Here is a 23,238-nt window from a genome sequence, read left to right as displayed (position 1 = left end):
TTCAAAGTTGACTCTCATGTTCAAGCGTGTACATTTAATATTTAAGGTTAAACGAGTAGAATTTTAGAATTTACTTTAAAAGTTGAACATTCACACTTGCTTTTCTAAAATACATATTTTACTTAAATACTTACCAAAAGTATCTTTATTTAGGCGTTATTTCTGATTCAGACTAACGCTCAATTAACACTTGCATTAAGAGTTTATTTTCAAGTCGAGAGTAAACCCTGAATTTCAAGTGTTTACGCTAAACGTTGAGTATCCACACTCAACTTTTGAAAGCTAAATCTAAAAATTGGGTGATTACGCTAAATATTTCAAAGTTGACTCTCATGTTCAAGCGTGTACATTTAATATTTAAGGTTAAACGAGTAGAATTTTAGAATTTACTTTAAAAGTTGAACATTCACACTTGCTTTTCTAAAATACATATTTTACTTAAATACTTACCAAAAGTATCTTTATTTAGGCGTTATTTCTGATTCAGACTAACGCTCAATTAACACTTGCATTAAGAGTTTATTTTCAAGTCGAGAGTAAACCCTGAATTTCGAAATTATGTGAGAGTAACGCTCGAGTTGAAAGTAAACTGAGAACTTAAGCGTTATTATTTTTAATTTTAAATAAAATTGTTACCCCTTGGGTCTGACCACTGATCCACTTCGTCCGCTAGTATGTCACATTCAACCTGCAGCTGATAGATTTCGCTTCTTAACTTTTTCTTCAATTCCTGCGAAACAAACATTGTTGTCTGAATTACGAATAAGGTCATTGCATGAGAAATTCGACACCTTCTGGATTAACAATTTTGCTGAAACTTGGATATAAACTGTTGGTCAAAATTATACTGTTAGTTTTTGGCTCGTTTATGTCATGATTAGAACCATTGTCGTTCGCTGCTACTTACAGTAAAGTCTGGAACCGTTCTCCAATTATTAAAAATGTTATCGAGAAATTAAATGGATAGTTTAAGAACAATTTATATTATAAATAGTTTTCAATAACTGGTGACCTGTTTATGTATTGTTACGTAATTCTGTAAATGGAAAAGCAATAATTCTAACAGACAGGCTACTATAACAACAATGATCAAACTGCGGCTTTTCTAAATCCTTACTGCGACTTGTGTGCACTTGTAACTATCGTTTATAATTAATGAACAAACACCTGAAGTAATACGGAGTATATTTACAAACATTTTCTTCTAAAACTTTGCGAACACAGGCTTCTATTTAAAAAGAAAACACAATGGTCATCGCTTAAAGGTATGTAATCTAATTTTGTACCTGCGGTGGCATTAAGGAATCATATGGCCTCGTGAGAGACTGCAGTTCCTTTTTCATTGCTTCGAGTCGTCCTTTCTCGGCCCTCAGTTCCTTGGCGAGTCTTTCTTTTCTGACTAACTGTTCAGCGACCAATTTCCTTTGGTGCTCCGCCACTGTAAGGACGGAGAAACAATTTACATTGTATTACGCAGAAATAAGGAACAGTAACGTACAATGAAACAAGGACACTTGAAATCTCGAAACTTTGAAACCCATTGAAACTTATAATTAGACTACGGATCTTTATGCAAATTCACATATTTATTAATAAAATTAATGAAACGGAAGCTACGCAGAGGGCTGTCTCAATCCCTAAATATAATAATTCGTATCTTACTTTAAGTATTTCTTATATTTTTGCATATTAAATGCATTCTGTAGTTTTTTGAGGATTAAAATTTCCCATAAATGCATAAACATACGCAGTCTACTTATAATGTTTTGTGTTTATAAATTACAAATACTCGTTACTCTAAATAAGTAACCACAGATGTACAGGAAACAAATAAATGGGGATCAAGTTTATTTGATTGATTAGCATGTAACAAAGTTGTGCTAATTTCATTATATTGTATTTCAGTTGCATCGTAATTCAATGACATTGTCATTGATTTATAATAATTCAATATATTATATATAAATTCAGTATATAATAATTCAATCTTTTTAGATAATTCAATTTCTCTATATAGTTCAAATTTCTGTCTAAAATCTATAAATTTATTTATTCCCTATAAACATATGCATTTGCACAAATATCCGCTGTCTACCTATGATTTTGTCAATTTTACGAATTTTGACTATCTATTTTTCAATACATAACCTCTATACCTAACATTATAAAAACGGGAAAAACAATACGATTTTTTAATATTCTAGATCAGATAATCCTTTTAACCCTAGAAAGATTACACTATAAGTCGTATCGTTAAAAATTGAGAGGGTGGGGGGGAGCTCTTGAAGCTCACCTAAGTTACCTAGAATTATTTTTGGAAAAAGAGCCATTAAAAATGCGTAGTACAATATAATATGAGCATTGGTACTTTCGTATCTTAACAGTTTACCGACCGGTAGCGGTTGATTAATCGGCTATCGGTCGGTAAGCGTTGGTCGGTAAAAAAGTTGATTAATACGCTATCGGTCGGTAAGTGTTGGCCGGTAAAAAAGTCGATTAATAGGCTATCGGTCGGTAATGTGTTAAGATGCAGTCGACAATTCCAAAAATTATTTTAATTAACATGTTGATTACGTTAACAAAGTGTTTCAATGTCCAAATCTAGAGGTTAAGTAGATGAAACAATAAGGTCTGCATGACGTATCAATTTGTCAACAAATTGGTCATTAGAGAATTATTCAGTTACATAACTAAACTGCGTCCTTCCGAAGGAAAGAAATTGTCAATTCTCGTGGAACACTACGAGGTAGCATTTCTACTTGTTAGCAAGATCATACATGAAATATTAAATGACGTTCCTAAACTTAATCATTAGAACATAAAATTGACTATAATTCAGGAACTAAGCAAAGTAAATCATACCTTTGTATGAACTTTTTTTTATTTTTCGGTGTTAAATTTATCCATAAAGCTTTACTTATTAAAATATTTGCAAGTTTGTACAAATTTGTGTATTTTATAAAGTGGTTCTCAATTTAAAAAGAAGATCTATTGGCAAATCGTGTCAAATAGTGTTACATAAAAGGTCAGGATCATGTTTCATCGGATGCTGCATATTAATGAAGTAGAAAGTACTCCGAGCCAATACTTAACACTTTACCGACCGGTAGCGGTTGATTAATCGGCTATCGGTCGGTAAGCGTTGGTCGGTAAAAAAGTTGATTAATACGCTATCGGTCGGTAAGCGTTGGTCGGTAAAAAAGTCGATTAATAGGCTATCGGTCGGTAATGTGTTAAGAAAAAATATCATCAAATGATTATATACTAATATTTTAGTAAAGTTTAATTTATAACCTGTAATGATATAGAAAAAATGTCGTAAAATGATATTTATAACCTGGCACAACATTCTTGTAATTATTTATTTTCATCTAATTTTCAGGAATTGTCATAATTAGATACTTTTAATTTAATTAGGACTTCGTGTAATCATTTATTTTAATTTAATCGGTACTTTATACAGGGTGTTCGACTATTCCTGGGAAAAATTGTACTGGGAGATTCTAGAGGCCAAAATAGGACGAAACTCAAGAATACTAATTTGTTGATAGAGGCTTCGTTAAAAAGTTATTAATGTTTAAATTTCCGCCAGTACTGAATTTTTTTCTCGAAAATGCGTAGGATTTCGGGGGTATGTGTAATAACCAAAAATTATTCTAATCGACTCTTGCAACTGAAAATAATTTTTCCAAAACGATTTGAAATTTTGTAATTTTGTCCAAAAATTTCACATCTCGAATTTTTTTCTCGAAAGTGGGAAGGATTTCGAAGGTATGTCTAATGACCAAAAATGATTGTAATTGACCCTTGCAACTGAAAATAATTTTTCCAGAACGATTTAAAATTTTTTTTTCCCCCAGTCGATTTTTCTTAAAAATTCGTTTTTGATTTTTAGTAATTTTGTTTGACGCCCTATAAAAAAGTTGTCTAATACTTTTTTGTAGGTGCCCATGAGCTCTGCTTCAGAAAAAAGTTTCATTGAAATTGTATTCACTATTGTAGGAGTTATGGCTGTTTGAAAATTAGACGATTTTTAGGGGGTTTCTCTCATTTTGCAGAATTAAGGAATAACTTTTTGAATATTTTTTGAATGTTTACATATTCTTCGCCAAAATACGCGTTGTTTGCCGTTCGAAACATTAAAATCCTTTAATCCATTTAGAAATTATGACGTTTTAAAGATTCGCATAAAATTTTTTAGAAGCATTTCCGTCCTCAAGTTACATTTTTGGTAAGGAATTTTTTTTCTTGAAAATGCGTAGGATTTCGGGGGTATGTGTAATAACCAAAAATTATTGTAATCGACCCTTGCAACTGAAAATAATTTTTTTAGAACCGTTTGAAAAATATTTTTTTCGCCGAAAAATTTCAGCACCTACCCGATTTTTTTTCTCGAAAGTGGATAGGATTTCGGAGGTATGTGTAATAACCAAAAATTATTGTAATCGACCCTTGCAACTGAAAATAATTTTTTTAGAACCATTTGAAGAATATTTTTTTCGCCGAAAAATTTCAGCACCTACCCGATTTTTTTTCTCGAAAGTGGATAGGATTTCGGAGGTATGTGTAATAACCAAAAATTATTGTAATCGACCCTTGCGACTGAAAATAATTTTTTTAGAACCGTTTGAAAAATATTTTTTTCGCCGAAAAATTTCAGCATCTACCCGATTTTTTTTCTCGAAAGTGGATAGGATTTCGGAGGTATGTGTAATAATCAAAAATTATTGTAATCGACCCTTGCAACTGACTGCAATTTTTTTAGAACGATTTGAAAAATTTTCAATTTAATTTTGTTAATAACTTTTTAACGAAGCAAAGAAATTGATATTCTTGACTTTCGATTCATTTTGGCCTCTAGAATTTCCCTGTATAAAATAAAAAAATACAAAATAGATATAGGATTTTAATTATTAGGTGTTTTACTTTTTAGGTGCAAATACCCCACTGTGCGTCGTCCGTGAGAAGGAAAAGCGGATCAGGTGGTCCGCGTAGAGTAACCGCGAGCCTGGCTATCTATAGACGGAGCGTGGGGTCAGGAATGCGTAAATATCGTTCTCAGTGTTCCGTGCGTGGGCGTACTACGTATACGTGCGACGGGCTGACTGGTCAGTCTACAGGTAAATGTACGTGTAAGTACGTTTCCTACATATACAGGGTGTTCATTGTAACGGTCACCGTGACTTTGATACATTTCAAATAATTCAGCAATAAAAGTATCATAAATAAACGTTAATCCAACATTCGATCGACAACAGTATGCAAAATTAAACACCGTCGAAAGACAAAAAAATCAGGGTCACCTTCACTTTTTAAACGACCGTTAGCAATAAAGTGCTGTTAAAAAACCATTTCTTGTAACCGGTCATTTTTTACTCTTCATGTAGTAATTGTGACGCGGGTTTTTACATAATGCTAGTAATTATGTATTTATTTTCCATTTTTTAAAAGTGTTTGTAATCACTGCAACTAATATTTGTATTCATTGTAACGGTCACCGTGACTTTTATACATTTCAAATAATTCAGCAATAAAAGTATCATAAATAAACGTTAATCCAACATTCGATCGACAACAGTATGCAAAATTAAACACCGTCGAAAGACAAAAAAATCAGGGTCATCTTCACTTTTTAAACGACCGTTAGCAATAAAGTGCTGTTAAAAAACCATTTCTTGTAACTGGGCATTTTTTACTCTTCACGTTGTTGTCTCCAAGACTTTAATCCACATTTATAGTGTGGTATCGGGAAATGCGAGGAACTTGAGCGGAGTAAGAACTATAGGTTAAAAGAGAAAGCGTTACAGGTCGAAAGGGACGGGGAAAACCCCTGGGTCAGCGGGGCCCAGTGACGCGTTCGGGGTCCTCTCGCGCAGGGGTGCGAAACGCAAGCATGACCATATTTGTTCATGTACGCGCCCGAAAGAAGCTTGAATGGTGGGGCGGAAAAGGTTTTAAAATGGGATGTTTCGAGCGGAAAAAGGAGACTCGCTTGACAAGACGTTGCCGTAACAAGTCGCTTTAAGTTGTCGTTTCAAGTTGTCGTTTTAAGTTGTTGTTTTAAGTTGTCGTTCTAAGTTATATCAGTTTAAGCGTAGCTGTTATTCAAATAGTCTTAAAATTAGTTCCTAGCCACTTTTAATATTTAAATAAAGATCTTTTTGAACAAATACCCACAATAGTAATTATGTCGCGGGTTTTTACACAATGCTAGTAATTATGTATTTGTTTTCATATTTATGTAATTATTATTTATTATTTATTTTTTAGATACTTTCAATAATGTAACAAGAAAGGATTATGAACAAAAACTAGTTCAGCATTCAATCGGTAACGATATACAAAATTAAACATTGACGAAACACAGTTTTACTATAATAAAAAAATCAGGGTCATATTCGTTTTTTTTAAAACTGACATCAATAATAAAATTCTCTAATATTCATTAAAAAGTTGCTTCTTTTAATTGATGTTTTCCAGAGTCTAATCAAAATTACTTTTATAAGACTAGGTTTTTTTTACAGGAGTGGTAATTAAAGGTTTAATTGTAATTATTAAAATGTGTTACAAACAAAAATTAGTCAGTATTCAATGCGTGAAATGAAATTATAGAATTATAGATAGTATCAAGAGAAAAACTCAACGAAGTCAAATAAAACGGTTTTTGTTAAATAAGTTGTTAAAAAAAATCATACTCAACCATACTATACTAAATTTGTACATAATTTCAAGCTATACGAAAGGACTGTATACCTCAATAATAAAAAATAAAAAAAAGTAGAGTTTTTCAGAAGCACGAAATTACAAAAAAATAATTACAGAATAGCACTCAACTGTTCTAGCATTAAATGTAATATAATACCTTATTAATATTCAAGTTAAGCATTAATATAATTCAATAGTATTTTGTAAAAATAAAAGTATTTTGTAAAAATAAAAATAGAAGTATTTTGTAAAAATAAAAATAGAAGTATTTTGTAAAGAATAGAAGTATTTTGCAAAAAATGGAAGTATTTGGTAAAATGGAAGTATTTTGTAAAAAATAGAAGTATTTTGTAAAAAATAGAAGTATTTTGTAAAAAAAAAAATGGACGTATTTTGCAAAAAATGGACGTATTTGGTTAAAAAATGGAAGTATTTAGTAAATAATGGAAGTATTTGGTAAAATGGAAATATTTGGTAAAATGAAAGTATTTGGTAAAAATAGAAATATTTGGTAAAAAATGGAAGTATTTTGCAAAAATGGAAGTATTTAGTAAACAATGGAAGTATTTAGTAAACAATGGAAGTATTTGGTAAAAAAAAATGGAAGTATTTAGTAAACAATGGAAGTATTTGGTTAAAAAAATGGAAGTATTTTGCAAAAAATAGAAGTATTTTGTAAAAAATACAAGTATTTGGTAAAAAATACAAGTATTTGGTAAAAAATACAAGTATTTGGTAAAAAATACAAGTATTTGGTAAAAAATACAAGTATTTGGTAAAAAATACAAGTATTTGGTAAAATAGAAGTATTTTGTAAAATAGAAGTATTTTGTAAAAAATAGAAGTATTTTGTAAAAAATAGAAGTATTTTGTAAAAAATAGAAGTATTTTGTAAAAAATACAAGTATTTTGTAAAAAATACAAGTATTTGGTAAAAAATAGAAGTATTTGGTAAAAAATAGAAGTATTTGGTAAAAAATAGAAGTATTTGGTTAAAAAATAGAAATATTTGGTAAAATGAAAGTATTTGGTAAAATGAAAGTATTTGGTAAAATGAAAGTATTTGGTAAAATGAAAGTATTTGGTAAAATGAAAGTATTTGGTAAAATGAAAGTATTTGGTAAAATGAAAGTATTTGGTAAAAAATAGAAATATTTGGCAAAATGAAAGTATTTGGTAAAAAATAGAAATATTTGGTAAAATGAAAGTATTTGGTAAAAAAAATGGAAGTATTTTGTAAAATGAAAGTATTTGGTAAAAAATAGAAATATTTGGTAAAATGAAAGTATTTTGTAAAAAATAGAAGTATTTTGTAAAAAATAGAAGTATTTTGTAAAAAATAGAAGTATTTTGTAAAAAATAGAAGTATTTTGTAAAAAATAGAAGTATTTTGTAAAAAATAGAAGTATTTTGTAAAAAATAGAAGTATTTTGTAAAAAATAGAAGTATTTTGTAAAAAATAGAAGTATTTTGTAAAAAATAGAAGTATTTTGTAAAAAATAGAAGTATTTTGTAAAAAATAGAAGTATTTTGTAAAAAATAGAAGTATTTTGTAAAAAATAGAAGTATTTTGTAAAAAAATAGAAGTATTTTGTAAAAAAAAATAGAAGTATTTTGTAAAAAATGGACGTATTTGGTTAAAAAATGGAAGTATTTAGTAAATAATGGAAGTATTTGGTAAAATGGAAATATTTGGCAAAATGAAAGTATTTGGTAAAAAATAGAAATATTTGGTAAAATGAAAGTATTTGGTAAAAAATAGAAATATTTGGTAAAATGAAAGTATTTGGTAAAAAATAGAAATATTTGGTAAAATGAAAGTATTTGGTAAAAAAAATGGAAGTATTTTGTAAAAAATACAAGTATTTTGTAAAAAATACAAGTATTTTGTAAAAAATACAAGTATTTTGTAAAAAATAGAAGTATTTTGTAAATATTTTGAAAAAAATGGTACGATGCTATTTAAAAAGATTTCGAACGAAGGAAAAGTAATTTGACAATTTTTAATATTGTACTGGATTAACAACTAGACATTAACTAATTTTCGTTCATAATATTTTTTTGTCAGATTCCCGGAAGTATCTAAAAAGTCTCAGCGACCGTAAATTACACGATAATAACGTCTTCTTAGGCATTATACACTTTCCTAAATAATTACTTCCTCTATACTTTAATTAATATAATATTTCATCAATTTTGTACATTCATTTTCAAAGGTACCACTCTACATTTCTATTTTACTTGTATTTTTATATCAATGTGTTTACTTTATCCCATATTTCATATTTAGAACGTTGTTTTATGACTATATGTACCACATTACACTGTATTTTCATAACATGAAAAATTTTACGAACAATCTTCGAATTTAACACAATTCTGCAATCGTAAATTTGATTAGTCTCTTCCTTCCGTCGCAAATAAACATTTTATTTTTAACTAACATTACCTAACCGTAACGTATATATAGTTCTTACTCTAACGGAACAATTTTTATAAATAAACGTTCTCTTAAGTTTATAATTATCCCATAATGCCGAGAGCTATAAAACGACGACCAAAACATTTACGACAAAACTGACGAATGTTGTTAACACTCGATTTACGGAAATTTTCAATTTGACGGATGTTTGATTCCACATTTAAAATTGCAGAATGCGTAAATATTATTTTTTTAACAACTTGGATGCAATGGCACGAATACATATTCTAATTAAAAGAAAAAATCGTATTGTAAGGTAACCGTCAACAATGAAATGTATCAATAAATATACGTGCGATCAATGCCCGTATATCTGGTGTTAATAACGTCAGAATCAGTGTATATATCAGTTTCATGGTTTTTCAATTGCAAGCAACTCGTTCTGTTTATAATATTTCTCTGTTTACATTATCGAGAACGTTCAAATAATCGTGACGACTGTTACAATGAAAATTCTGTACAATTCGGGTCCACGAAAAAAATACAAAGATGGCCGCTCACTCGGTATCGGGCAAATATAGGAAAAAATAAAAATAGCTCAACCGAGAGTTATTTCGGTGGACGACGCGTGGGGCAGGGGGGGTGATATAAGTACCTTGATTCAACGGCGATCGATTCTGATCGGAATTGGCCTGTATCCGTTCGCCAACGGGGCTAGAGGGCGGCGAGGTCGTCGGTCTTGACGGTGTCGTTGGAAGGCTGATGGGAGGAACGACATTCGTTGTCGTCGGTACAGAGGGTGTGGTGGGGGCGCTCATAGTCGTCGTAGGCCTCGGCAACTGACTAGGAGGTCCTGCTGGAAGCCCTGAAATCCCAACGTTTCGATCAGTTCAACGACGAACAAGTTCAATTTCGCGAACGATCCAACTTCGATTTTCATGAAACTTTGTACACTTATAAAGCAGCCAACAAATAATCGACCCCGTATCCTTTTTTAGCCGCGGTGACTCGAGTTTACGGGGTGAAACCACCCCTTGAAGTTTTGGCTCGAAACGACGATGACTAAATAAGAGAAAATACATGTTATTAATATACAGGGCGATTCTAGAGGCCAAAATAAGACGAAAATCGAGAATACTAATTTGTTGATGGAGGCTTCGTTTAAAAGTTATTAACGTTCAAAGTTCCGTCAGTACTGAATTTTTTTCTCGAAAATGCGCAGGATTTCGGAGACAGGTCTATTCACCAAAAATTATTGTAATTTACCCCCGCAATTAAAAATAATTTTTCCAGAACGATTTGAAATTTTGTAATTTTGTCGAAAAATTTCATACCTTCTCGAATTTTTTTCTCGAAAGTGAGAAGGATTTCGAAGGTACGTCTAATGACCAAAAATGATTGTAATTGACCCTTGCAACTAAAAATAATTTTTCCAGAACGATTTAAAATTTTTTTTTTCCGCAGTCGATTTTTCTTAAAAATTCGTTTTTCATTTTTGGTAATTTTGTTTGACGCCGTATAAAAAAGTTGTCTAATACTTTTTTGTAGGTACCCATGAGCTCTACTTTAGAAAAAAGTTTTACTGAAATATGTTCACTATTGTAGGAGTTATGGCTGTTTGAAAATTGGGCCGTTTTTATGGGTGTTTTTCTCATTTTACGGGATTATGGAACAACTTTTCGAATATTTTTGGAATTTCTACGTATTCTCCACTGAAATACGCGTTGTATGCCGTTTGAAACATTACAATCCTCCAATCCGTTCAAAAGTTATGAAGTTTTAAAGATACGCATGTTAAACAAATTACACCCAAATGGTCCCAAACCAAATTGAACGGGGCTAATACCACTCGATAGGTAGTTCGAAAAAACCCCTTTTCAGAAAGTTTCAACCCGGTATCACTACTACAGGGGTAATTACAGGGTGAAAATCATTTTTTGGTTTATCCTTAATATCTCCCGCTCTGCTCAATTAAAAATTATGAAAAAAATCATGGTTATTCTATCGATTGATGTACATATTCGAGAATTTTTTCAGAATTTTTGGATGCAAATTCGATTTTTAAAAAATTCGAAAATATTTTAATTGGCGATTTTTTGTCGAAGTAATCAAGTCACCACGTTTGTTTTTATAGAGTATAAAGCTCTCAAAATAATTAGTAATTTCTAATTTTTTCAGATTTTTCGAAGGTGTGGAACGTAGTCAAAAAAATACAAAATGATTAAAAAATGGTGAAAATGCTTTATATTGCCTTAATTACTTACGTGACAATGTTCATATTTTTACAGCTATAGCGTAACAGTATGACTATTGATGCGTAATTTTTTCAGATTTTTTAAAAGGGTGGAACGTAGTAAAAAAAATACAAAAGGATTAAAAAATGGTGAAAATGCTTTATATTGCCATAATTACTTACGTGACCATGTTCATATTTTTACAGCTATAGCGTAACATTATGACTATTAATGCGTAATTTTTTCAGATTTTTTGAAGGTGAGGAACGTAGTCAAAAAAATAAAAAATGATTAAAAAATGGTGAAAATGCTTTATATTGCCATAATTACTTACGTGACAATGTTCATATTTTTACAGCTATAGCGTAACATTACGACTATTAATGCGTAATTTTTTCAGATTTTTTGGAAAAATTGTTAAAGAAATATTAATTCATATTTCCGAATTTTTCATACGGAAAAAGGCCGCAAATGCTTTTAAAATAGATACAAATAAAATATATTTGTTTACATACTTTGTTAACTGGTCGCTACATGTAGTTTCAATAATACATAAAAATTCAACGTGTAAGTTACTCTAAAATGCAAAAAATGAGGAAAAAATCAGTTTTTATTTTTTTTTACTGCCACGCGCCAAAATGAAAAATCTGAAAAAAATTGAGAATAATAGTAATAGCAATACCTGTTTACTATAAAAATATAAAAGTAGTTCCGGACCCCCTTCAATACGTAATCGGCATTTTTCTGCATTTTTTGCGGTTTTTTATTTTTTACTACCTGGTTCTTCGATCAAAAAATCTGAAAATCTCCCAAAATATGTGCCCCGGTACCCGAAATATCTCCGAATTTTTTTACATTTTTTTACTCAATAGGTCAAGAGAAATTGTACAAAAACATGATTTTCGTTTTCACCCCATTACTACCCCCACGGTCGAGATTTCAATTTAAAAATTGGCACGCAGGGGTTTTTTTTTTATAAGCTATCGAATGACCCATCGTTCGTTCAATTCGGTTTGGGGTCATTTGACCCTTTTTGTATCTGAAAAAAAAAAACAAAAAAATTTTCTCTTAACACTTTACCGACCGGTAGCGGTTGATTAATCGGCTATCGGTCGGTAAGCGTTGGTCGGTAAAAAAGTTGATTAATACGCTATCGGTCGGTAAAAAAGTCGATTAATAGGCTATCGGTCGGTAATGTGTTAATGTACATGAGCATAGAGGAATACGTAAGGGATCTTCGATAAGTTAATTTTAACATTATTTATTAACAAATGATTGCCCCATTTTTCTGTACAAAATTGAACTTTTTACTTCAAATGCTCGCCATATAAAATCATACAAAAATTAATGTTTCAAAAACTCCCTAAATATTTTTCTAGCTATACTCATGTAGATTAAGAGACAATTTTTGTTTTCCAGATACAAAATTTGCGTCAGTTACACTGCGTGCCGCAAAGCGCCTCCAGCGTCGTTATTTTGCACTATTTTTGAATAAATATTTTTTGTTAAACACTTAACGGACATGGTTAATAACATTCTTGAATATTATTATCCCCTTACTTTTCCATATCGCAAAAAAAAACGCTTTATTTCGGGTTTTTACAGTGGTTTTACCCCTTAACCCCGTAAGGGCGTTGTATTATATGCTGCTATAATTTTTCACACTCAAATATAGTCGAGAATTGAAAATAACAATGTAAAAGTGTAAATAAATATTTTCACTCGTAAAAATATGTGTTTTTCCGAAATAGCAATTCAAAAAGAAAGATAAAAAAAGTCGATGTACGCGTAACATTGCAATAATCGACTCCTTTCTGCAATGTGGATCAAAATCCCAAATTGTAATAAAAATTTTGATTATTTTTGTATTTTTAAAATTTTTTTACCAAGACAATGTGTTTTACCTAAATTGTGTTTTTTTTTACAAAAAAAAAAAAAATTGATTTTTTTTGGCCGGTTTTTTCAAAAAAAACTGTGCGTTAAGGGGCCATTCTACCTTGTAGGCATGAAAAATACGTGTTTCTTTGTGATTTTTTTTTTGCGGGTTATTAAAGAGCGATTAATTCCGGATTTTGTAGATACATTTATTATACATTTAGCTATATTTACGAATTTTTGCAACGCATAATATCTATTGATTACGTTGTTTTTGTTGATCATCAAACAACAGTTTTTACGAAACGGCACCCGACTGCGTACGTGATATCTTGCGAACAAGTTATTCGAAATCCTAAAACCAACGATATTCTTAATACAGATGAGTGTGGTTATAGCATGAACTAGGATCATTTAAAAAAAAACAAAAAATGGCAAAATGGCAGCTATTTTACGAAAAAATACTGAATATTTTCATATATTTGGTTGCTTTTTTGTTAATAAAAGAAAAAGTATTGCATATATCGCAATTATCCTAGTTCATGCTATAGGGAGACCAGTTCTGAACATACTGTATAAATTTGATGTTGATATCTTGAATAGTTTTCTAGTTATCACGCACGCAGTGCCGAAAAATGTAGTTTCGAGAAAAACAGCTTTAAAGTTTCACGTCCAGTTGTTATACCTGCGCGCGGTACATTTCAGCAGGCCATAACTTCGTTAGTTTTCCGAATTTCAATTTAACCCTTTTAGCGCCGAACGACGATATATCGTCGTTCGCTACACTTGCGAAAAGTGCCAACAAACGATATATCGTTGCGTATGCGATGGTGTCTTATTCTTCGCATTAGAAGAAAGCTCTGTCTCGAAACAAAATTTGTAAAACATTATAAGGGGTCTAATTTTATTGCATAAGCGTTTAAAAAATTATTTTTGGGTTTAACCCTTTCAACACTACTTTGTGGTGGAAACGTATGTATTCTGGAGTCGTCATATTATACAGGGTGTTCGGCCAACCCTGGGAAAAATTTTAATAGGAGATCCTAGAGGCCAAAATAAGACGAAAATGAAGAGTATCAGTTTCTTGACCGAGGCATCGTTAAAAAGTTATTAACAATTAAATTAAAAAATTTCAAACCGCTCTGGAAAAATTATCTTCGATTGCAGGGGTCAATTACAATCATTTTTGGTAAATACACATACCTCCGAAATCCTACCCACTTTCGAGAAAAAAATTCGAGTAGGTACTGAAATTTTCAGACGAAATTAAAAAATTTCAAATCGTACTAAAAAAAATTATATTTAGTTACGGGGGTCAGTTACAAGCATTTTTGGTGAATAGACATACCTCCGAAATCCTGCGCACTTTCGAGAAAAAAATTCGAGTAGGTGCTGAAATTTTCAGACGAAATTAAAAAATTTCAAATCGTACTAAAAAAATTATATTTAGTTACAGGGGTCAGTTACAAGCATTTTTGGTGAATAGACATACCCCGAAATCCTACACACTTTCGAGAAAAAAATTCCTGAAAATCTAATATGAGGCCAGAAATGCTTCCCTGAAACATGTGAACCTTTAAAATGTTATAACTTCTGAACCGATTGGGGGATTTTAATGTTTCAAACGGCAAACAACGCGTATTTTGGCCAAGAATATATAGAAACTCCAACAATATTCGAAAAGTTGTTCCTTAACACCGTGAAGTGAAAAAAACCTCAATTAAAATGGCCTAATCTTCAAACGTCCGTAACATCTACAATAGTGAACGAATCACGATGAAATTTAGTATGGAAGTAGAGCTCATGGATCCCTACAAAAATGTACTAAGTAACTTTTCCATACAGCGTCAAACATATCTATTAAAAATGAAAAACGAATTTTTAAGAAAAAGATAGGTGCTGAAATTTTTCGGCGGAAAAAAAAAGTTTCAAATCGTTCTGGAAAAATTATTTTCGGTTGCGACGGTCAATTAGAATCATTTTCGGTGAATACACATACCTCCGAAATCCTTCGCACTTTCGAGAAAAAATTTAGAAAGGTGAACAAATTTTTCGACAAAATTAAAAAATTTCAAATCGTTCTGGAAAAATTATTTTAGGGTGCGAGAGTCAATTACAATCATTTTTGGTGAATAGACATACCCTCGAAATCCTGCGCAATTTCGAGAAAAAAATTCGAATAGGTACTGAAATTTTCAGACGAAATTAAAAAATTTCAAATCGTACTAAAAAAATTATATTTAGTTACAGGGGTCAGTTACAAGCATTTTTGGTGAATAGACATACCCCGAAATCCTACACACTTTCGAGAAAAAAATTCCTGAAAATCTAATATGAGGCCAGAAATGCTTCCCTGAAATATGTGAATCTTTAAAATGTTATAACTTCTGAACCGATTGGGGGATTTTAATGTTTCAAACGGCAAACAACGCGTATTTTGGCCAAGAATATATAGAAACTCCAACAATATTCGAAAAGTTGTTCCTTAACACCGTGAAGTGAAAAAAACCTCAATTAAAATGGCCTAATCTTCAAACGTCTGTAACATCTACAATAGTGAACGAATCACGATGAAATTTAGTATGGAAGTAGAGCTCATGGATCCCTACAAAAATGTACTAAGTAACTTTTCCATACAGCGTCAAACATATTTATTAAAAATGAAAAACGAATTTTTAAGAAAAAGATAGGTGCTGAAATTTTTCGGCGGAAAAAAAAAGTTACAAATCGTTCTGGAAAAATTATTTTCGGTTGCGACGGTCAATTAGAATCATTTTCGGTGAATACACATACCTCCGAAATCCTTCGCACTTTCGAGAAAAAATTTAGAAAGGTGAACAAATTTTTCGACAAAATTAAAAAATTTCAAATCGTTCTGGAAAAATTATTTTAGGGTGCGAGAGTCAATTACAATCATTTTTGGTGAATACACATACCTCCGAAATCCTGCGCACTTTCGAGAAAAAAATTCGAGTAGGTACTGAAATTTTCAGACGAAATTAAAAAATTTCAAATCGTACTAAAAAAATTATATTTAGTTACAGGGGTCAGTTACAAGCATTTTTGGTGAATAGACATACCCCGAAATCCTACACACTTTCGAGAAAAAAATTCCTGAAAATCTAATATGAGGCCAGAAATGCTTCCCTGAAATATGTGAATCTTTAAAATGTTATAACTTCTGAACCGATTGGGGGATTTTAATGTTTCAAACGGCAAACAACGCGTATTGTGGCCAAGAATATATAGAAACTCCAACAATATTCGAAAAGTTGTTCCTTAACACCGTGAAGTGAAAAAAACCTCAATTAAAATGGCCTAATCTTCAAACGTCCGTAACTTCTACAATAGTGAACGTATCTCGATGAAATTTAGTATGGAAGTAGAGCTCATGGATCCCTACAAAAATGTACTAAGTAACTTTTCCATACAGCGTCAAACATATTTATTAAAAATGAAAAACGAATTTTTAAGAAAAAGATAGGTGCTGAAATTTTTCGGCGGAAAAAAAAAGTTTCAAATCGTTCTGGAAAAATTATTTTCGGTTGCGACGGTCAATTAGAATCATTTTCGGTGAATACACATACCTCCGAAATCCTTCGCACTTTCGAGAAAAAAATTTAGAAAGGTGAACAAATTTTTCGACAAAATTAAAAAATTTCAAATCGTTCTGGAAAAATTATTTTAGGGCGCGAGAGTCAATTACAATCATTTTTGGTGAATAGACATACCCTCGAAATCCTACCCACTTTCGAGAAAAAAATTCGAGTAGGTACTGAAATTTTTAGACGAAATTTAAAAATTTCAAATCGTACTAAAAAAATTATATCTAATTACAGGAGTCGATTACAAGCATTTTTGGTAAATAGACATACCCCTGAATTCCTACGCACTTTCGAGAAAAAAATTCGAGTAGGTACTGAACTTTTTAGGTGAAATTGAAATATTTAAAATCTCACTAAAAAAATTATATTTATTTACAGGGGTCAATTACAATCATTTTTTATCGTTACACATACCCCCAAAATCCTACGCATTTTTTAGAAAAAAATTCCTTACCGAAAATCTAATTGGGTGCCTAAATTTTACGACGAAAAAAAAATTTCAAATCGTTCTGAAAAAATTATTTTCGGTCGCGGGGGTCAATTTCGATCATGTTTGGTGAATACACATACCCCTGAATTCCTGCCCAATTTCTAGAAAAAAATTCGACAAGGTGTGAAATTTTTCAACGGGGGTTAAAAAAAATTTCAAATTGTCCTGGAAAAATTATTTTCGATCGTGGGAGTCGATCACGATCATTTTTGGTGAATAGACGTACCCTCGAAATCCTTGCGCGTTTTCGAGAAAAAAATTCAGTAAGGTCTCCACTTTAAACGTTAATAACTCTTTAACAAAGCCTCGTCATATTTTGAATTGATTATTTATTAAAAAAATCATTGAAAATCAATTACTTATACTTTATGCTACGTGACCTACATAAAACTGTGATCAAACAATGATTATTCTTATGTGTAAATATTGTTTGTAGAAGAGAAACTTGTTTCTATGTTTTTTTATCATATTTTATAATCATGTTATTTATATGATTTGCAATAAATATTGAAATTCAATTGCCATTACTTTATTCTTTCTTTATTTCGTAATATGCTGCTTTTTGAATTTTATAAATATTCTTAGTTTGGTTTTTATGAGCTTTTTCTCTAACCATAACAAACTCGTAAAATTGGCTCGGTGTTCTTCGCATAGGCACTAAAAGGGTTAATATTTGGTAGACATATTTTCGAGACTACATACTAAAGGAAAATGCAAAAAAAAAAAAATATCGATTTTTTTAATCCCACAAGGTAGAAAGGCCCCTTAAGGGGTTAATAATATAGGAACTGAATAATACGGACCTGGTGGCCTCTGAGGTCCAGTTTGAACCGGTGGTATCAAGCTGTTGGGCCTGCTGGGCCTCATGGGCGGTCTGATCCTCGCGGCAGCTACGCCGCCAACGGCTCCCGCGCCGATGCTGATCTGCAGACGACTCTGAAAACCCCGTGGATCGAGGGAGGAGCTCGAGTAGGTCAGGCTCGAGCCCTGTGATCTGATGTCGATCGGTGGTTGCGGTTCCGAGGACGGCGGCCTCAGCGTCAGGCTGACCGATGTGTAGCTTCGCGTGTGATCGATCTGCGGCCCCGTGTTCTCCACGTTTAACAATGGCTCCGCGTAATGTGGCCGCGGATCGACGATCAGATCGCTTCGTTTACAGGCGCCACCGATCGTAGGCACCGTTCGAAAGTCTGCTGGTTCACGATGAAATCAGAAAAAGATTGCGTTATGAAATCTTCTAACGAACTATCGCTACGGGAAAGGGTCAACGTATTCACTGCGGTGCGTAGGATATAGCAACGTGCCGAACTTTCTCGTCAATTGCTCTTCTAGCTTGAGAAAAATTAAATATAAAAATGAATTTTAAACAAGACGGAATTAGACCATGTGTTCCTATCCAACGATTTCTGAACTTAAAATCGAGATATTAACGAACTATGCGGGCATTGTGAGCAGGGCATTGGAGTCAATTTTCTCGGTTCAAGGTCATCCGAAGGTCATGCTATGGCAGGTCGTTGAATTCGTCTTAAGACAAGCTATAATAATATGAAGTAAAAAATATGCAATGCTATTTAAAAAAATCAAGTTGTCCTCGACTTCTTATTGAAAAAATTATAATTTTTTTAAATTCACTGTTTTATCTTGTAGTACATGAGACATTGATAAACTTTTGTTGGAAACATTTTTTTGTCAGATTGACAGAAGTGCTCGAAAAAAGGTGGGCAAAAGTTAAGGAAACACCCTGTATAGTAATGGAAGATTCTGGAGGCCAAAATAAGACGAAAATCAAGAATACAAATTTGTTGATTGAGGCTTCGTTAAAAAGTTATTAACGTTTAAATTTGCGCCTGTAGATGGGCAATCTGCGCACAGCTGCGTGCGCGCGATAGTGGTTCTCACTCGAGCGTGAGAAACTCTACTGAGTGACGTATCCACAGCCTTACAGTTTTATGAGTGAGGATCACTATCACGCATGCGCAGCTGTTCGCAGATTGCCATTCTACAGGCAGAACTTTAAACGTTAATAACTTTTTAACGAAGCCTTAATCAACAAATTGGTATTCTTGATTTTCGTCTTATTTTGGCCTCTAGAATCGCTCATGTAAATTTTTCCCAAGGGTGACTGAACACCCTGTATACCACATATTGTATTTTGTTCCATACGAACTATACTTCATTGAATTTTTATTACACAATAAAATGATATCCTTGTAATTTTTCTACCGCTTTTCAATTATTATTATTGCGCCTATACTGTACACGGAAATGTGAAAATCTACGAAAAACCGCAGTGAACGTGTTAAGACTGAAAGGAGTCGACGTGAACAGGACAAAGTACAAACTACAAACAATGAAGAATAGAAAAAAAAAACATTAGAAGATTAGCCCCATTTGTTTAGCAATTTTCATAAATAATAAACAATTTTCATTACACCTGGGAAAAATTTTAATGGGAGATTCTAGAGGCCAAAATAAAACGAAAATCAAGAATATCAATTTCTTGATTGAGACTTTATTAAAAAGTTATTAAAAAATTAAATTAAAAAATTTCAAATCATACTAAAAAAATCATATTAAGTTACAGGGGTAAATTACAAGCATTTTTGGTGAATAGACATACCCCCGAATTCCTCCCCACTTTCGAGAAAAAAATTCGAGAATGAGTGAAATTTTTCGACAAAATTCAAAAATTTCAAATCGTTCTGGGAAAATTATTTTCGGTTGCGGGGGTTAATTGCAATCATTTTTGGTGAATAGACCTACCCCCGAATTCCTCCCCACTTTCGAGAAAAAAATTCGAGAATGAGTGAAATTTTTCGACAAAATTCAAAAATTTCAAATCGTTCTGGGAAAATTATTTTCGGTTGCGGGGGTCAATTACGAGCATTTTTGGTGAATACACATACCCCCAAAATCCTACGCATTTTCGAGAAAAAAATTCGAGAAAATGTGAAATTTTTCCACGAAATTAAAAAATTTCAAATCATTCTAAAAAAATTATTTTCGTTTAGGGGGATCAATTACAGTAATTTTTGGTGAATAGACCTACCCCCGAAATCCTACCCACTTTTTAGAAAAAAATTCAAAATAGGCGGAACTTTAAACGTTAATAACTTTTTAAGGAAGCCTCCATCAACAAATTACTATTCTCGATTTTCGTCTTATTTTGGCCTCTAGAATCTCCCATTATAATTTTTCCCATGGTTAGCCGAACACCCTGTATAAAACCAAGTTTCTTAAACTACAAGTTACGACCCTTCGCGTAAGTTTCACGTTAAAATTTTTTGGGATTGTAGAACATTTTTGAAATCATATAATATGTTTTTTAATATTTACAAATATTAAAATACTCTAATCTCTATAAATATACTCGTATAATGATTATTAATATATATTTGGTTAGTTCACCCTCTGCGCATGTGTAACGCGCATTCCCCAAACAGGTGAAATATCAATTTTTTTTTAAAATGGCGATTTATATTTAAACGCAGAATTACGTCCTTGTTAGCCACATCATTTGTTGCGGGACACTCTGTATAAAATTTCAAAGTTTTAGATAGCTGTTTTGAATAATGCACTAACATCATTCATGTTTGGATCTTTTTTTGTTTCTCACTTTTTTATTTTTTTTTTTTTTCAACACTATAATTGACAAAAACTGTGAAACCGTATAATATTCACACTAACAATATTTACTTTTAATTATTTCACATATCTTTAATTTTCAACAATTGTTACAAATAATAACACGATTATATTAACACATTACCGACCGGTAGCCTATTAATCGACTGTTTTACCGGCCAACGCTTACCGACCGATAGCCTATTAATCAACTGTTTTATCGGTCGGTAAGTGTTGGCCGGTAAAAAAGTAGATTAATAGGCTATCGGTCGGTAATGTGTTAAGACTCGAGTGAACCTCATTTTTCAACCATCAGTCAATGTTTTTTTCTCGATGCTTCTCACAACTATGTCATTGGATAAAAAAAAACCTATGCAAAATCTGAAATTGATCGAGCAACGGAAGTATGTGCTGCATTGAATATGAAAATTTTTACAATTCGTTTTTCGCCATTAGTCCATCACTATAATACGAATCATACGTAAAGGTGAAAGAGCAATTGAAAAAGAAATAAAATAATTAAAAAACACTGAAACACTCATAATTGGTGACACGAATACAGGACTTTCCTATTAATATTTTAACACTTTACCGACCGGTAGCCTATTAATCGACTGTTTTACCGGCCAACGCTTACCGACCGATAGCCTATTAATCAACTGTTTTATCGGTCGGTAAGTGTTGGCCGGTAAAAAAGTAGATTAATAGGCTATCGGTCGGTAATGTGTTAAGACTCGAGTGAACCTCATTTTTCAACCATCAGTCAATGTTTTTTCTCGATGCTTCCCACAACTATGTCATTGGATAAAAAAAAACCTATGCAAAATCTGAAATTGATCGAGCAACGGAAGTATGTGCTGCATTGAATATGAAAATTTTTACAATTCGTTTTTCGCCATTAGTCCATCACTATAATACGAATCATACGTAAAGGTGAAAGAGCAATTTGAAAAAGAAATAAAATAATTAAAAAACACTGAAACACTCATAATTGGTGACACGAATACAGGACTTTCCTATTAATATTTTAACACTTTACCGACCGGTAGCCTATTAATCGACTGTTTTACCGGCCAACGCTTACCGACCGATAGCCTATTAATCAACTGTTTTATCGGTCGGTAAGTGTTGGCCGGTAAAAAAGTCGATTAATAGGCTATCGGTCGGTAATGTGTTAAGACTCGAGTGAACCTCATTTTTCAACCATCAGTCAATGTTTTTTTCTCGATGCTTCTCACAACTATGTCATTGGATAAAAAAATACCTATGCAAAATCTGAAATTGATCGAGCAACGGAAGTATGTGCTGCATTGAATATGAAAATTTTTACAATTCGTTTTTCGCCATTAGTCCATCACTATAATACGAATCATACGTAAAGGTGAAAGAGCAATTTGAAAAAGAAATAAAATAATTAAAAAACACTGAAACACTCATAATTGGTGACACGAATACAGGACTTTCCTATTAATATTTTAACACTTTACCGACCGGTAGCCTATTAATCGACTGTTTTACCGGCCAACGCTTACCGACCGATAGCCTATTAATCAACTGTTTTATCGGTCGGTAAGTGTTGGCCGGTAAAAAAGTCGATTAATAGGCTATCGGTCGGTAATGTGTTAAGACTCGAGTGAACCTCATTTTTCAACCATCAGTCAATGTTTTTTCTCGATGCTTCTCACAACTATGTCATTGGATAAAAAAAAACCTATGCAAAATCTGAAATTGATCGAGCAACGGAAGTATGTGCTGCATTGAATATGAAAATTTTTACAATTCGTTTTTCGCCATTAGTCCATCACTATAATACGAATCATACGTAAAGGTGAAAGAGCAATTTGAAAAAGAAATAAAATAATTAAAAAACACTGAAACACTCATAATTGGTGACACGAATACAGGACTTTCCTATTAATATTTTAACACTTTACCGACCGGTAGCCTATTAATCGACTGTTTTACCGGCCAACGCTTACCGACCGATAGCCTATTAATCAACTGTTTTATCGGTCGGTAAGTGTTGGCCGGTAAAAAAGTCGATTAATAGGCTATCGGTCGGTAATGTGTTAAGACTCGAGTGAACCTCATTTTTCAACCATCAGTCAATGTTTTTTTCTCGATGCTTCTCACAACTATGTCATTGGATAAAAAAATACCTATGCAAAATCTGAAATTGATCGAGCAACGGAAGTATGTGCTGCATTGAATATGAAAATTTTTACAATTCGTTTTTCGCCATTAGTCCATCACTATAATACGAATCATACGTAAAGGTGAAAG

General features: G+C 32.1%; 1 protein-coding gene across 10 annotated transcripts in view; it reads right to left on the bottom strand.

Annotated features, from left to right (window-relative positions):
• Positions 1 to 23,238, bottom strand: part of LOC122397536 (TGF-beta-activated kinase 1 and MAP3K7-binding protein 3) — an 81,487-nt gene that overhangs the window by 8,351 nt on the left and 49,898 nt on the right. For 8 of the 10 annotated variants that reach the window (XR_006259116.1, XR_006259115.1, XR_006259118.1 and 5 more), the window contains 4 exons: positions 18,135 to 18,524; positions 9,783 to 9,992; positions 1,287 to 1,438; positions 637 to 730 (listed from right to left, as the gene is read on the bottom strand). Coding sequence is in view for 2 of the 10 variants with exons in the window: in XM_043396767.1 (XP_043252702.1) it covers positions 637 to 730; positions 1,287 to 1,438; positions 9,783 to 9,992; positions 18,135 to 18,524 (846 nt within the window). In the remaining 8 variants the exon portion in view is untranslated. The remainder of the gene's footprint in view (positions 1 to 636; positions 731 to 1,286; positions 1,439 to 9,782; positions 9,993 to 18,134; positions 18,525 to 23,238) is intronic. The other 2 variants (XR_006259117.1, XM_043396768.1) reach the window with 1 other exon arrangement.

Source organism: Colletes gigas, unplaced genomic scaffold (assembly GCF_013123115.1).
Source record: "Colletes gigas isolate AHSC1104 unplaced genomic scaffold, ASM1312311v1 Colletes_gigas_Sc00009, whole genome shotgun sequence".
NCBI classification, from domain to species: domain Eukaryota; kingdom Metazoa; phylum Arthropoda; class Insecta; order Hymenoptera; family Colletidae; genus Colletes; species Colletes gigas.
The sequence above is the reverse complement of the archived record's forward strand: the minus strand, read 5'-3'. Positions and strand labels throughout refer to the sequence as shown.